Consider the following 15,158-nt stretch of genomic DNA (forward strand, 5'->3'; position numbering starts at 1 on the left):
TCTTCCCCCAGAAATAGATTTTTCCTTTGTCAAAATCCCTTTTCTGGGCTCAACCTGTGTCGGCCAGTGAAATAGTAACAGAGAATTGGCCATACAAGCTTGGAAATAAAATGTAAACAAAAATTTATATGAAAGGAAAATAAAAATTCCTTAAAATTATTGTTTTAATAACCAAGGTAAGGATAACAAATTACAAATGGTAAAAAACACCTAATATGACCAAATCCATACCATCACTAGGAAAATGCAACAGGTAATGAACATAAAAACAAACATATTAATGAAGTATGTACATGTACAGGAGTGGGTTGATGAGCAATCCAGTCCGGAAAAAAAGGCAGGGATTACAAGCGAGGCAGATAGGTGAGAGTGAGTACCAAAAGATAATTAATAGCAAAATAATAAAATACAGATTTAGAATTACATAAATATTCAGCCACGGCCGAATATTTAAGGGCCTTGAGATTTTTCAGATAGTGGCGTTTAAATACTGTCGGGGATTTCCAACCCGTATATTTTTTAAGATCCTCAAAGTTCATATGATGAAAATAATTAACTGAGGTAGCCACAGCCCGGATATCATGGACATGAGGGACTGAATCCGGATTGGCTTGTTTAATAAAATAAAGAATTTGTTGTCTGATGGCCTTCAAGGAAATGGTTCCACCATTCTCTCTAATAAAAAGAGGACCTGAAGACTTTTTAGAAGTTCTGTCCAGATAAGATTTTAATGTAATAATAGGACATAATGATGGGTCCTGTGGAAGAGGGACAATCTTCCATGGAGACCACCTGTTTTGTGGGTCTTCATTCTTTGCTAAGAATTTCCGATCTGGAGAGAGCAGAACTTCTCCTGACAGGAGAAAATCAATATGATTTGGTTCTCTAGAGAGAGCCGACAGTTCAGATATTCTGGCGCCTGTGGCCAGACTCATTAAAAATAATGTTTTCCTGAGAAGGGTTATATATGAGCATGATTCGTTATCAGTATCTGAAGCCAACCTGAGTACGTCATTTAAAAACCAGGAGACCGTGTGAGGGCGGTCTACCGGTCTCAGACGAGCACATGCTCTAGGGATAGACGAGAAGTACGAATCTGTTAAATCAATATTAAAGCCAAGCTGAAATATCTTCCTCAAGGCAGGTTTAGTCGTAGTAATGGTACTAGCAGCTGGGCCTTTTTCGAACAGTTCTAAAAAATGAAGTTGTCAGATTCGTAGTCATTTTTTGGACATCTGATTCTTTTAGAAAGATGGCTAGCTTCCTTACTGCCAAATCATACTGCCTGAGTGTTAATTCTCTTTTGTCTGACTCCACGAACAGGGTGTTTAGTGGGTCAATACTAGCATCCTTCTGTGCTGCAAACTTCATGAAGTCCATAAAATTAGGGCATTCAGAATTCTTGAGGAAGCTGACACAGTCCGAGTTTGTACTATTTGAGTCAGTTTTGGGTTGGGAATCCGTCTGGAACGGAGTTTCAACTCTAGTAGAAGAGGAAACCAATTGCTCTTCGGCCAGTTGGGTGCTACCAATGCTATCTGTCCTCTGAAAGACCTGAGTTTGTGTAGAACTTTCAGCAAGAGGTTTATTGGCGGAAATAGGTAAATCTTCTGCCAATTGTTTCAGTCTATGGACATCGCATCTGTGGCGTGAGCCAGAGGATCCAGATTGGGAGCCACATAACATGGAAGTTTGTGATTGGACTCCATGGCGAACAGGTCTACCTGAAGGGCCGGGATTGGTTGGCAAATCCAATTGAATGATTTTGTGTCCAAGGACCACTCCGACTCCAGCGGAATTGTCCTAGCCAGTGAGTCCGCAATGACATTCTGTACTCCTGCCAGGTGCCAATGATGTTTCATTGCCAACGAAAAGATTGCAATCATCACATGATTTATTTGGCTCGACTTGGAGCCTCCTCTGTTTATGCAATAAACTATCACTGCGCTGTCCGAGACTAGTCTGATATGAATGTTCCTGGCCGGAGCTCGTCGTTTCAGGGTCAGAAAAATGGCCACTGCCTCTAGTGCGTTGATGTAGAACTGGCGGAATGTTGTTGACCATGTTCCTTGAACCTTCTTGTACTGAGAGTAGCCACCTCATCCGCTCAGAGGCGTCCGTGTGGACTATCAGAGACGGTGGGGGAAATTGTAGTGGCACTGATTTGGAAAGACTCCGGACTTCCGTCCATGGGCGGAGTCTTTTCCTTAGTATTGGCGGAATCAAGGAGATTTTGTCTGAACTTCTTGTTGGCTCTTTTCCGCCATACCCGATTGATATGCTTCAGTCTGGCTTTCAACAGAACATCTGTTATTGAAGCAAACTGAAGTGAACCTAAGATTCTCTCTTGGGTACGACGAGAAGCCCGTTTGTTCGAGGAATTGTCTCGTAGCTTTCGCTATCTCTCTGCACTTCTTTGGCGGAAGAGATAGTTTGTGTGTGTTTAGGTCCCATTGAATTCCCAACCATTGAAAGCAAGACGCCGGAATGAGACGGGACTTTTATTACTTTGGCTGTTGCCTTGCCACATTCCTCGTCGTTGGTTGCCCAAATGAGCCAGTCATCTAGGTAAGCTACTAAAATCACCCCCTGAGCTCTTAGTTCCTGCACTACTGTCTCTCCTAGTTTGGTGAATATTCTGGGCGCTATGTTGAGCCCGAATGGCATGACTCTGAACGAGTAAGCTTGTTTTCCTAGTTTGAAGCCTAGGTATGGAGAGAAGTTTCTTGCTATCGGTACATGATAATAAGCGTCTGTAAGATCGAGGTGGTGACGACCCCACAGGGAAGCATGCGGAACTTATCGCATTGAATGTATGAGTTGAGACGGGACAAGTCCAGAATCACTCTTAGTTTGTCCAAGTCCTTCTTCGGTACACTGAACAAACGTCCTTGGAATTTCAGGTGACTGAATTTCTTTATTGCCTTCTTTTGAAGATGGTCTTTGGCATAGTCTAGAAGGTCTGTCGTTGGAATCTGATGGAAACTGACTGGTGGAGGAGGCCGTTTCTTCCATCTCCACCCCAGACCTTTCGACACAATACTGTGGCCACGTACTGAAGGTCCAATGGTCCCGGGAGAGATACAGTCTCCCGCCTACCTGCAGAGACTCATTGACTGGTTGAGGTCTTCGGCCCCTGTGTTTCAAAGGAGGCGTTGAAGGCTGGGGAAATCACAAGGGCAGCCGAACTCGAGGGCTGTTGAGTCTGTTGACTCTGCAGCAGAACAAACTGCTGTTGCAGTTGTGCCTTAGATGTCGAAGGCTTACTCATTTGGGAGACAGGAACTGCCTGTACCACTGCTTGAGGCCGAGAGGTCTGGAAAGGCTGATACTTCCTAGGCCTCTTCCTACTTTTGGCTTGTGGTCCGGGGGTCTCGAACTTCCTTTTGAAGGGAATTCCCCAGCGGACATGAAGGTTCTGGTTAGCCCTAGCCGCCTCACTGAGGACGCTGTTAACCACGTCTTCAGGAAAGAGGTTGGCCCCCCAGATCGATGCCTTTATGAGCTTGTTAGGCTCATGCCTGATGAAGGTATTAGCAAAGACATGCTTCCTGCAGGCTCGTCTAGCCACTATGAAATCATACAGGTCCGATTGATAAGCCTGCAGCAGCGACTTCGTCAGGACCCGGAATAGAGGCTCCTCTACAAAGACAGAAGCTGTCAACTCTGCAGTGGTGACTGAGTTAATTGACCTGCTCAGCCTACATCTTGCTTTGAATTCCGCCTTTATCATGGTATCCGGAATTCTAGGCAAATGTTCACTGAATTGTGTGGAGGCACACTCCAGGTCGAGTTTGCCCACTGTGAATGTTGCCGGAGCGCCAACCCAACACTCCAGATCTCCGGGAAAGAGCAAAGAATTCCGGCTTGCAGTGTCAATTCTGCGATCTTTGATGTGCAAGGTGTTGGGATGTTATCCAGCGCTACAAACATGGTATAGCAACCTTTGTGAGGTGTCAACTTGGTGTTGACGCACTCCCATTCCGTAAGGGTGCGGACCTTGTCTACCCTGACCAACGCTTCCTCGGCTAGCCTAGTGTAGCCCAGGAAGGGGAATTGTAGGCCCGGCGGGAAGAACTCATAATCCTCCACGGGTCAGGTTCCGCAACCCTCAACATTGTAAGCCTGCCCTCTGAAAATGGAGCATGTAGAGCCAACTGCCATGGGTTGCTATTCTCAAATGGTGGGAGCTTGGATGCGTCCAGCACCGCAAAGGACTGCGGTGTGCTTCCAGACTGGTTAAATCTGGCCACCAATTCCTCCTGGGTTTGCAATCTTTGGGCCAGAGACAGGATGTACTGTCCGGATGTCTCTAGACCTGAGGCAAGTTGAGTGGACATCAACTGAAGTCTCGAGTCAACTACTTCGCTCATCTTCTGCATGAGAAGAGTGGACAAGCCTCCTGGTCAAAGCTGGACTCCGTCGGTCTGGCTTTAGAAGTCTTAGCTCTCGACCCCTTGGGTGGGGGAGTAGCTTTGGCCGAGGAAGTCGAAGGCTTGGGGGCCAATGACGACCTGGCGGAGCCTGCCGGAGAAGGCTTGGCTGGTCTAATCGCCTTCGACAGAGACTTTGTCTTCAAGGTTTTCACCTTGGGGATTACTGAGCCCGACCTATTCCCAAAGGTCGTGGACTTCCCAGAGAAGCCCTGAAAGGAAGAAGAAGAAGAAGGAGTTGGGCTGAAGGAGAGAACGTTAGCTCCACGATTACCTGCCTCACTTACCTCCCTACCTTCCTCCTGGTCCTCGATGGCTATGGGCTCTCGATGCAGGCTGATGGCTGCCACCTCCTCCGTCATATCATCGCACAAGCCCTCTTGGTCCTCTGGAGGGGCTTGGGTCTCTTGGCGGATCCGCTCTATAATGGGAGCCGCTACTTCCGCCACTACTGCTGCTGAAACCTTAGTGTTTGGGTAGAGGAGGAAGCACATCTCCTCCGACAGCACATAGGGTTGGCCGGATCCGACGTTCCTCCCAAACCCCCCTACCCAGGCCTTAAGGGTCGTCAGCGAGGAGGCCTTGAGCGTCAGATCAACCTGTATGAGATAATCAAATCAGGTTCCCCAGTGTTGGGGACTTTTCCTCGTTATCTAGTTTGACTTATGCGCAATCAATATGTGTAACATAGAATTCAGAGTAACAATGAGGCGAGGATGCTACCTACCGACTCATCTGTCACGTTCCTAACGAGGCCGTAACACACCATGCAGGCTTCTGGGTGCCAGACCAAGAGTCCCTCCAGTTGGATGGCGCAGCTGGCATGAGACCAGCAGACCTCATGCCCATACGGCTTATAAAGGACGGCTGGGCACCCCACCTCCTGGCAGCGAACCATCTGTAAGTTGGAAAGATACATGAGTATCGTCAAATAATGCCGCCGGAGTTATTTCCGGCAGTATGTGTACACTTAAACTAGTTACTTAACTAGCTAAAGGTAACATCAACTATAATCTTCAACTTCTTATTAATAAAGCTCTGGATGTCTCCGCCTGCTCCGGAATCCATACTTTGGGTATCGCCAAAGCTATAACCGGCGGAGTTGGCCTGATACGAGCAGAACAGGGAAACAAGGCAAAGCCTAAGCCTGAGTCTGATTGCACCGGAGTAGAGTAGCAATTCCCAAGTGGAAGCGCATTCTCTAAGCCTAGTTCCGCCCCCACCGGAGTGGGCAGCAGCGATAACATAGAATATGGAAAACAGAGCAGCAGGAACAACGGTATGTAGAACTCCGGTGTATACATCCTGGCACATGTGATGGTAGACCACACTTCGCTGGAATAAACGCAGGCCCGGAGACATACCAACAGAAGCTACATAATAAATTTTCTTAACACTGAGCTCTGAATGTCTCCGCCTGCTCCGGAATCCATAATCTCGTTATCACAAAAGTTACAACCAGCGGGGTTGCCCTGATACGAGCAGAACAGGTAAAACCTAAGCCTGAATCTGATCGCACCGGAGAAGAGGGGTAGTTCCAAGTCAGTTAGAAACGTATCTCTAAGCCTAGTTCCGGCGCCACTGGAGTGGGGAAGCAGCGATAACACTAGAGAAGTACGGAAAACAGAGCGGCGGAACAGCGGTACGTAAACTCCGGCATATAGCCTCCTGGCGGGTGTGATGGTAGACCACCCCTTGCCGGAATAAACACAGGCCCGGAGACATACCAACAGAGATTACATGATCTATTAATCCCCCAATCTCCTCCGACTAATCCCCAGGACCGTGCTCTAGTTCTAGCTGTTGTTCATTGGTAGGATTGCTTGGGCAGCGAGCTAACAAAGCAGCGCCGGAACGAGTCCGGGACCGGGGGGGGGGGGGGGTCTGGAGGAGAGTGGACAAGTCGCGATCGCCTGGCCACAGCAACCGATCAATGAATACCACTTCTCAAGAAGCAGTTAATAACTAGCTTACTACTAAAGGGGGCAGAAGACGGTAGGCCAACTGACACACCCTAAAGGGGCCAATGGCCCAGGCTACACTCAACAAAATTAATTCATAAAATAATTGATGAGGAATTATTAGAAGTACTGACGAAAAAGAAGTGGGAGAAAACCGCACCCAAATAAGATCCCAGCCTAACCCTCCGAAATCGGTACAGATCCGCTCAGGTAGGCTAAGATGGCTCCTATAAGGACGTCACAAAGAGGACACCTAGAACCTAACTCAACCCTCCAAAATCGAATCTACCGATCTGGTCAGGTAAGAAAGGCCTAGCCCCTACATACGTAACAAGAGAGGAACTCTCTAGTCCTGGGCCACCCTCCAAGCAAACATATCTGCCTGGTCGGGTTGGCGGTACTAGGAGCCACTAAGGGTGGTGGGATATACTCAACCTGCCTAGTCCACCCTCCAAAACCTAAAGAACTCCCAACTTCATCAAATATAGCAATACAAGATTATAATAAAAAACTAAACTAGAAATATACATGCATGAGCACTGCGAATGAATGAGGAATCTTCACCTCTTAAAACTAAACTGGCGAACCGCTAGGCTAGCCTACGACACATAACCCACAATACTTGCACATAACGTAAAATGAAGCATATCACCGTACGCACGTAAGGGAACCAACTTGCTCCTGAGTGACTGATGATAATGAAAAAGGCCCTATAATAGGCTAATAACGTAAGGCTCAAACCGTAATAAACAAGGCTCTCAGTATTCGTCAGGAGCGAGACGGTAAAATATATGAAAACAGTAGCCTATACAGTGAAGTGCTAAACGGTGAACAAAATTACACAGCGAAATATTCTGATATAACCGCGCATGCGGCCAGCCATGCATCCAAAATGGCTGACTCGGGAGAGCATCATGCCCGGCTCCCAAGAACAAGTGTCTTAAGATAAGGGCAAAATATTGGATGCATCGTTGCCCCATCGTCCTAAAAAACAAAAATGGAATACTCAGCTTAGATGAAGAAGCTTCTTGGTGAAGGGAAGACATGATGCTTCGCAAAAACACTTCCTGGAAACAGCGAAAACGGCGCGTGCAGACACGAAGAGTGCTAATTCAGGAATGAAGGTTCTTGGCAGAGGTAGTAGTAGCAAGCGGAAGGTAGACGTTGTAACAGCACCTCTCTAGAGGGGGATTTTGAGAGAGGAGACATCTAATTGGCAAAGCATCCATGATAGTGGTTTCCACTCGCCCATGCTATACCGACCCCCTATGAGGGTGAGTGAGCTGGAGGTATTAACTCTAGCATTCCATATGGCTTTTTTCTCTGGTATATTTAGCATTTATTTATACCTAGAAATGAGTGCTATAGGGACATTTCACTGGCCGTCACAGGTCGAGCCCAGAAAAAACTAATGGGAATAATCAAATAAAGCAGATTAACATAGATATTGTCAATTTAAATATTCAGTCATATTACGTATCCAAGAGAGTATAGTGCTGAAAATAGACCTAGGCTAATCATATGTGAACATCAGAAGTCATATTTAGGCTCACTAAATGTCTTGCATATTATTTTATTGATCAAAATACAAAATTAGTTTAATTACAGATTGCTATTAATGAATATTGATGCCTTAATGTATTATTTATCAGCTGTAAGAGACAAAATGACATCCCAGTACAGTACGATACGTTGCTGTTAAAATGCTTGAGTTTAGAATAAAATTAAAATTCGTGGACTCATGGGTATAAATTTTCCTTGCTTTGCAATATAATTACCTTTGATATGTTGAATAAATCTACTCAATTTCAATTTAATTAATTTTAGGTATAACATCTTTGAAAGGAAATATTTATTGATAAGTAAATAATCTGGCACCTGCATATGGCAATATTTCCATAATGAACAATACATTAAGAAACTACGCCAATACTTCGTGAGCTGATTATACTTACTGCAAAAATTACATTATACCCATTCCGAGAGCCCAGTAAAAAATCCTAAGGAAATAATTTAAAAATTTCTTATCCTTTCTGAAGACAAATGCCTTGCAGTTACAACAATCACTGATTTACGATTTCATGATTTGACACTACTGTAGAAGTTGTCAATCACTCACCTTCTGCAGTCCTTTGAACTACAAAGATTGGCTCTAGAAGGGTTCCAATTACCTGGTCCCTAAACAAGGTGCTTAGACTTCGATCACCCCTTCAATTCAGTGGACCCAATACAACCACAACTCACATACTACATTATGTGATCTTCTTGATTGCATTATCATCAGGAGCTCATATTAACAAACTGGGCTCTTGTACACAAGGAAAATATATCACGCAAATGGCTGACCACCAATTATTATTGTCCTCTGGCCTGTCATTACTGGCCAAGGATGGGATTCCTTTAAGAAGGAAATCTACTACTATTCTAAGTAAACTAGAATTAGTTGACGAAACATGCCCAATTCAAGCAATTAAGGTTTACCTACAGGTCGAGGCAGATAATCCCAAAAAGTCCGTTTTTTCCTACACTCTAGCAACACTTGCCACGAGCTTGAACAAATTCAACTTCACTTGACCCATAGGCACTACAGCAGCAAACCACTGGTCTTCTGTTAGTAACAGGTGGGTATGCTAACTATCACCGGGGAAGGTTTGATAATATTGCAACAATACCCACCACACTTACATAAGTCACCACAGACTTCACCTTATGAAGGAGTGATATGGTAGTTACATTTGACAACGTCTTCAAGGGTTGTGTGAGAGAGAGAGAGAGAGAGAGAGAGAGAGAGAGAGAGAGAGAGAGAGAGAGAGAGAGAGAGAGAGAGAGAGAGAGCATCATTGGATTGTTTGTAGTTATCGGGAATAATTGCGAGTTTAAATGTTTACACGTGTTTGATATGTTAAGTTCGTGTTTGGTGTTGCTGTATGGTAGTGTGTAAATGCATATATGTTTTTCTGGAGAGTGAGAGTGAGCGAGCTATCAAGAGAGAGAGAGAGAGCATAAGTGGTGGATGGATAGTTAACAAGTGGCTTGCTTGTTGTGCGATCGTCTGGGTTATCTGCTGGCTCAGTTGCCGGGTCAGTCAGTCTGTGATCAGAGTCTGTGAGGGACAGTCCATTTTCCAAGATAGTGATCAGTCTGTATCTGGCAGGTTTGGGACAGAGGTAGTGAGTTGCTATTATGCTTTCTTGATTGTTTTGATGTTGTGTGACTTTGTTGTGCTTGTGTCCATCTGAAGGTTGTTGAGCTTGTGAGTTTCTATTGTGTTTGATTTGTGAATTGTGGTTTAGAGTTATTGTTTAAGTCTTGGTGCTGATTGGTGGTTGTTTGTGTTGTTGGTTTGTTGTCTTTTGGGTTGTTGTGTAGTCTTGATGTTGGTTGGTGTTTGTGTTTGTTGAGCTATGTGAAGTTTTGGTGTCGTAAGTGTTGTTTGTGTAGTGATTAGTCGTGTTGTTTTCAGTTGTTGTGTTGTTTTGGTGCGTTTGGTTTTTGGTGTGTGGTATTCAGTGGTTATTGTGTCTCAGCGACTGAATCTAGTAGACAGCAAAGCTTCTTGCCCTGATAAGTAAATGTGTTTGAAATTGTGCTTTTTGCCTTGCTGAACCAAGTGTCCTGTTAGAAAATAGTGTAATGTAAAGGGGGAAGTGTGGCTGGGGTAAATTTGTAAGCCAGGAGTGGTTAACGTAATATGGGAAGGCCTTGCTTGCTTTTGTTTTTTTTTTGCTAGTGATTCCACCACAACCCTAAAAAATGTAAGTTTGCACTTAGCTTCTTGTTCTTTGCTACCAAACCTAAACGTATTTGGAATAAAGAATGATGCCTTGAAACTAGTGGCTAGACCCAGGACCAAAAATGTTTTTGGGTTGCTGGGATTAAAATTCAAGAGCTTTTTGTCAGCCATAAATTTCTTTGTAAAGCTCCTTGAGGATGAGACAGAGACTACATTATCAAAAATAAAGTTTTGACGTAGGACAAACCTATTTCTGGTAGTCACTGTTGAGTCCTCAAAACCCTCCCACTTCCCTGACGAAAAGACATGGGATCTGGGTAAGGGATCATCCTGCATTGACAAACAGAAAGGAATGGTGGCTTGGTTGGATTTTGGTCGTATATAAACAACATGACGGCGCATATGCACATAACCACTTCTTCTTAGTTTTTGACGTAGGTAAACTGGATATTAGCATTTGCTGAGGATAATAGAAAGTGCCCTCTTATCCCAAGTCCATTTATACTCTGACATGTGTTATAATGTTTCATTGCGACACAATGTCCAGCCACAAGACCAGTTAAGAGAATTCTTTGACATTATCTAGTCACCATGGAGCTCTGGATAGACCATGGAAAGGCAATCCTAGAGGACTCAACAGCAACTACCAAAAATAGGTTTTTCCTATGTCAAAACCTGTTTTCTGGGATGTGGTACCCAAAGACTGGAAAACTGACTTGAGTCACCAAATACTGAGATGGTTTGGACATATGATGAGTGTAGAGATCTTTCTCGTCTAACCTCATAACGGCAAAATCTGACTAAACTTCAAAGATAATTCATTCAAAAGAAAAGGCACTAGTTTTCTATAAGTCAATTTACTTTATAAGCCTACCTCCCAAATGACTTTTGTTAACAAGTCGATCATGCTCTCAAAAAATTTCAAAAACTGATGCAGATGGTAATCCAAACCACTATGCAAAGCAAGCAGCCAGTTAGAATGGTCATGACCACAACATTATATTTCAAATGTTAAGGCTTAGTGCAAAAGTTCCTATTTCACTAAAAAGATGAAAACACAAACTAGCATAAAACTTAATTCAAATGCAAATAAGACGAAAATGTAACTTACGAAGAGGAACGCTAGCAGGAGGATGAGATGCATCAGGCATTACAAGTGATGAGAAAGATACTGGCAACAAAGAGACTGTCTCCCAAGTAGTTGGTCCAGTCCGTTTTATCTTTACTAGTTGATCATTAAGTGGCATTACTAAAACACCACCTTCCTGTCATGGAAAAATATAGTATCAATGAGGTGTAAAAATAATAAAATTCTAAATATTGTACAGTATAGTAATGCAACAGTTATTGGAAAACAGTAAATGTAACATCAGTCACTTTTTTCCATTTCCTCTGGCTTTTGTCATGTTGCCTTTCTTGCCTTCTAATTCAACTGTCTTATTCCATATCTACCCCTAGATGAAAAAAATTTGGAACCAAGGTAATGAGTCTGACATTGAGACTCAAGAAGTATTCTTGGAATAAATATTTCCATAACTATCACAATCAAAACCTGAAAAGCACAAATAAATTTTCAAATACAGCTGACTTTTGAGAGCTAAAACATATGTATATGAAAAAGGTGACAAGTTAAACTGAACATCAAATATTCTGAAAACAATGTGTTACAATCTTTAAAATTTTGTAGTTTGTTACATTTATCTTTAACATTTTTTTATTACTCCTTTTCATCTCAATTTTCATAAAATGATTGCTGAAAAATTACAGATTTACAGACGTCAATCCTATTCCTATTTTTTATTACATACTTTCAACAATTTTTTGTTTTCTTATGTTCATTTTTCATGCACAGAAATAAATCTATTATCTTGGCATGAAAACAGTAGCTAGCCATACATTCCTGTATCTTGGGACCATGAATCTGAAACAAACACATGTCCTCAGTGTAAGAATAGAATTAGTTAATTCAGCAATAAAACAAATACAGGCGGCCCTCGGTTAGCGGCAGGGGTTCCGTTCCTGGCCACCGACGCCAAGCGATTTTCGACGCTGAGCGATTTTAAAGCCTACGGCCGCCGCACACCTTCTTTCGAAACTCTAGACCAGTCAAAGGCGCCGTAATCCCACAACGGCGCAATAAGTAAAAATTATATTTATGCAGTATAGTACTATAGAATTTACTGTACAGTACATGTGGGTGTCTAGAGTATGTAAAGATATAATAAAGTTTATACAGTGTACAGGTAGCTGTAGTGTTCAGGTTACGATCATTAGTCTTATGATAGTTCGATTTTATGAGAGATCAAATTACAATGGCCTAACTTTATCCATCTTCTAGTTACATAAGTTCAATAACAGCAAAAGAGAATGATGAAAGTATGGTTTTAACGTTATACTCGTTGCGTGAACGTGTACAGCCATGAACAACCGAACGAGAAACTTTTTTTTTTTTTCTAAGTACAACCGAACTGGATAACATCTGTCTGGCTAGTATTTTGATCATTGTACTACAGTGCAACATTACCGTATCTGTTATAAATGGCGTTATGTATAGAATAGAACTGAGATATCTTAATGTAATAACTTTATTTGCATAGATCAGAGATCAATGTAGATTAAAGATCAATCGGGAAGTATACCGTTAAATTTAAACTAGTTATAACTGAAGCTGAGAAAACTGTTCAAGCTGCTAATGACTATTATTGTACATCGGCAACAAGGATAAAACTGCAGTAAACGTCTGCCATCACACACAAATGTAGATAAAAATTGGGATAAAATCATTTTAATCAAAACTACTGTGCTTGAAAGAACACATTTTACTGTTGGTTTCACACCGATATAAGAATAAATAAGTAAAGTTCGCATTACGATGATATAAAGGATTACGTATTACGAACGGAATCACGTAATTTTTTACTCAATAAACATGCCGCCAACGTAATCTGTTTAACGAAAAAAATAGTAGTTCACATACACAACGAGACATATTCAATAAATATTTCCGCCTAAAAACACGCTGTATATGGAAAAATAACTTTGTCTCATATAAGTCAAGTATATAGATATTCGTTTATGCTAACTAGAAGCAAGAGCATTCGCTCAGAATTGCGTTATGGGTGAAAAACAGAACTCCGTATGTTCATCAGCTGATTTCAAACCACAACATTGGCCGCTCCGCGGAAATACGGGCTTAAGTTTGCCGTAGTATTTTAAAATACAATAATATGAGAATACATACAATATTCTTGGATACAGTGAAATAATGTATAACTTTTTAAAGGATTTATGGAAAAGATGCATAATTAATAAAATAACACAATGCATTTTTCGGAACTGGCGGACAAGAACGAACATGAAAAACCATCCCCTGACAACGTGGAGCGTAGTTACAAAGGCTGCCTTAATTTGTATCTTATTTCTGTACAAAAATGAAAATACCTTTACGCAATATATTTCCATACACATTTTAAACATAAAAGCATAAACATTTGAAAAATCGACACATCGATCGCTAAATTTGCACTCTTATATAAACTCGATATTTTCGGAAGAGCGGCAGACGGCGGCATACATGAACGAACTTGAAAAAAAACATCGTAGTCGATAACTTGAAGGGGAGTTTCAAAAGCTGCCTTTTTATCATATTTCTGCACAGAAATAAAAATACCCTATTTGTAATACATTTTCATACACATTTTAAACATAAAAGCATAAACATTTATAAAATCGACACATCGATTGCTAATTTGCACTTTTTTTAAATCCATATTTTCGGAAGAGCGGCAGGCGGCGGCTTACAAGAAAGAACATGAAAAAAACATCGTATTTGATAACATGAAGGGCAGTTTCAAAAGCTGCCTTTGTATCATATTTCTGTACAGAAATAAAAATGCCTTTCACGTAATACATTTTCATACACATTTTAAACAAAAGCATGAACATTTATGAATTGACACATCCATAGCTAAATTTGCACTTATGTAACTCGATATTTTCGGCATAGAACAGCGTCAGAGGCATATATTTTACCCTAATACCTACATAATAACTCTCCATAAAATTTGTTAATATAATTTGCATAACCTTTATGGTCTGAACGGCATTTCTACATATGTATGAACTCGTTAGACAACGGCGCTAGCGGCGCTGTCAACTGAAATTTGTGCCGTAAAGATACCTTTAAAATGCTTTAGTTTTTTTAATGATTATTTTTGACGACCGCCGTAAAACCGATTCGCCGTTGAGTGATTGCGCCGTTAACCGCGGGCCGCCTGTATTGCTTACAGAAGAGCCCTAGCCAGTAGGTCCTTCCACTGCAAATCTCAAGTACAGAAGAGCTCTTTTAAGACCTGCCTTTTCCAAATCCAAGTCTTTCTTCCAATGAAGTTCCAGTAGCTATGTCTTCCTTCTTGAGCTAATTTTTTTGACATTCCTCTTAAATAGCAATGCAGGCCATTTCAGGATGACAAGTTTGTGATAAAACTGTTTTTAAAATAAACAAATTTTCAAACAAACCCACTCATCTATTCCCCTCATTCCTTCCTCATTCTCTCCGACATTGTGAATGGCACCAATAAGAACCTAAGTGTACCTACATAATAGGGAGTTGGCTGAGCATGTGCCGTAAACTGTTCTTTTTGGAACTTTTTGCTTTGTGTGCCTAGATGTGTCCCATTGTGAAATGCTTAACTGTTAAATCATAATGAATTATTCTTGATGGGCACAGCAACTATACCAGAACCTGGGAATCATCTCTGCCATAGTCCACATCCAAGCTGTTTGGGTCATCATCAGAGGGTCCTTGAGTAGTTAAAGGAAGTGCAGTTGCAAGCTAAGGAAGGTTCACCTCTTATAAGATAAGAATAATAGTAAAGAATGACTTTTGTGAGGTAACTTTGATGCCAAGTCTACAAAAGCACATATATTTGGTCTGCCTCTCCAAACAAAACTTACAACCACAAACTGGTCAGTGGGGGTAAAATAACCCTCTCCCCCCACTGTCAGTACTAATACCCGACTTAGAACCAG

The 15,158-nt window shown here is 42.0% G+C and overlaps 1 protein-coding gene across 2 annotated transcripts in view; it reads right to left on the bottom strand.

The window, feature by feature from the left end:
• LOC135219690 (protein-L-isoaspartate O-methyltransferase domain-containing protein 1-like) overlaps positions 1-15,158 on the bottom strand; it is a 221,826-nt gene that overhangs the window by 14,942 nt on the left and 191,726 nt on the right. For both annotated transcript variants that reach the window (XM_064256650.1, XM_064256649.1), the window contains exon 5: positions 11,239-11,392. In XM_064256650.1, coding sequence (XP_064112720.1) covers positions 11,239-11,392 — 154 coding nt within the window. The remainder of the gene's footprint in view (positions 1-11,238; positions 11,393-15,158) is intronic.

The sequence above is a fragment of the Macrobrachium nipponense genome, chromosome 1 (genome assembly GCF_015104395.2).
Source record: "Macrobrachium nipponense isolate FS-2020 chromosome 1, ASM1510439v2, whole genome shotgun sequence".
NCBI lineage: Eukaryota > Metazoa > Arthropoda > Malacostraca > Decapoda > Palaemonidae > Macrobrachium > Macrobrachium nipponense.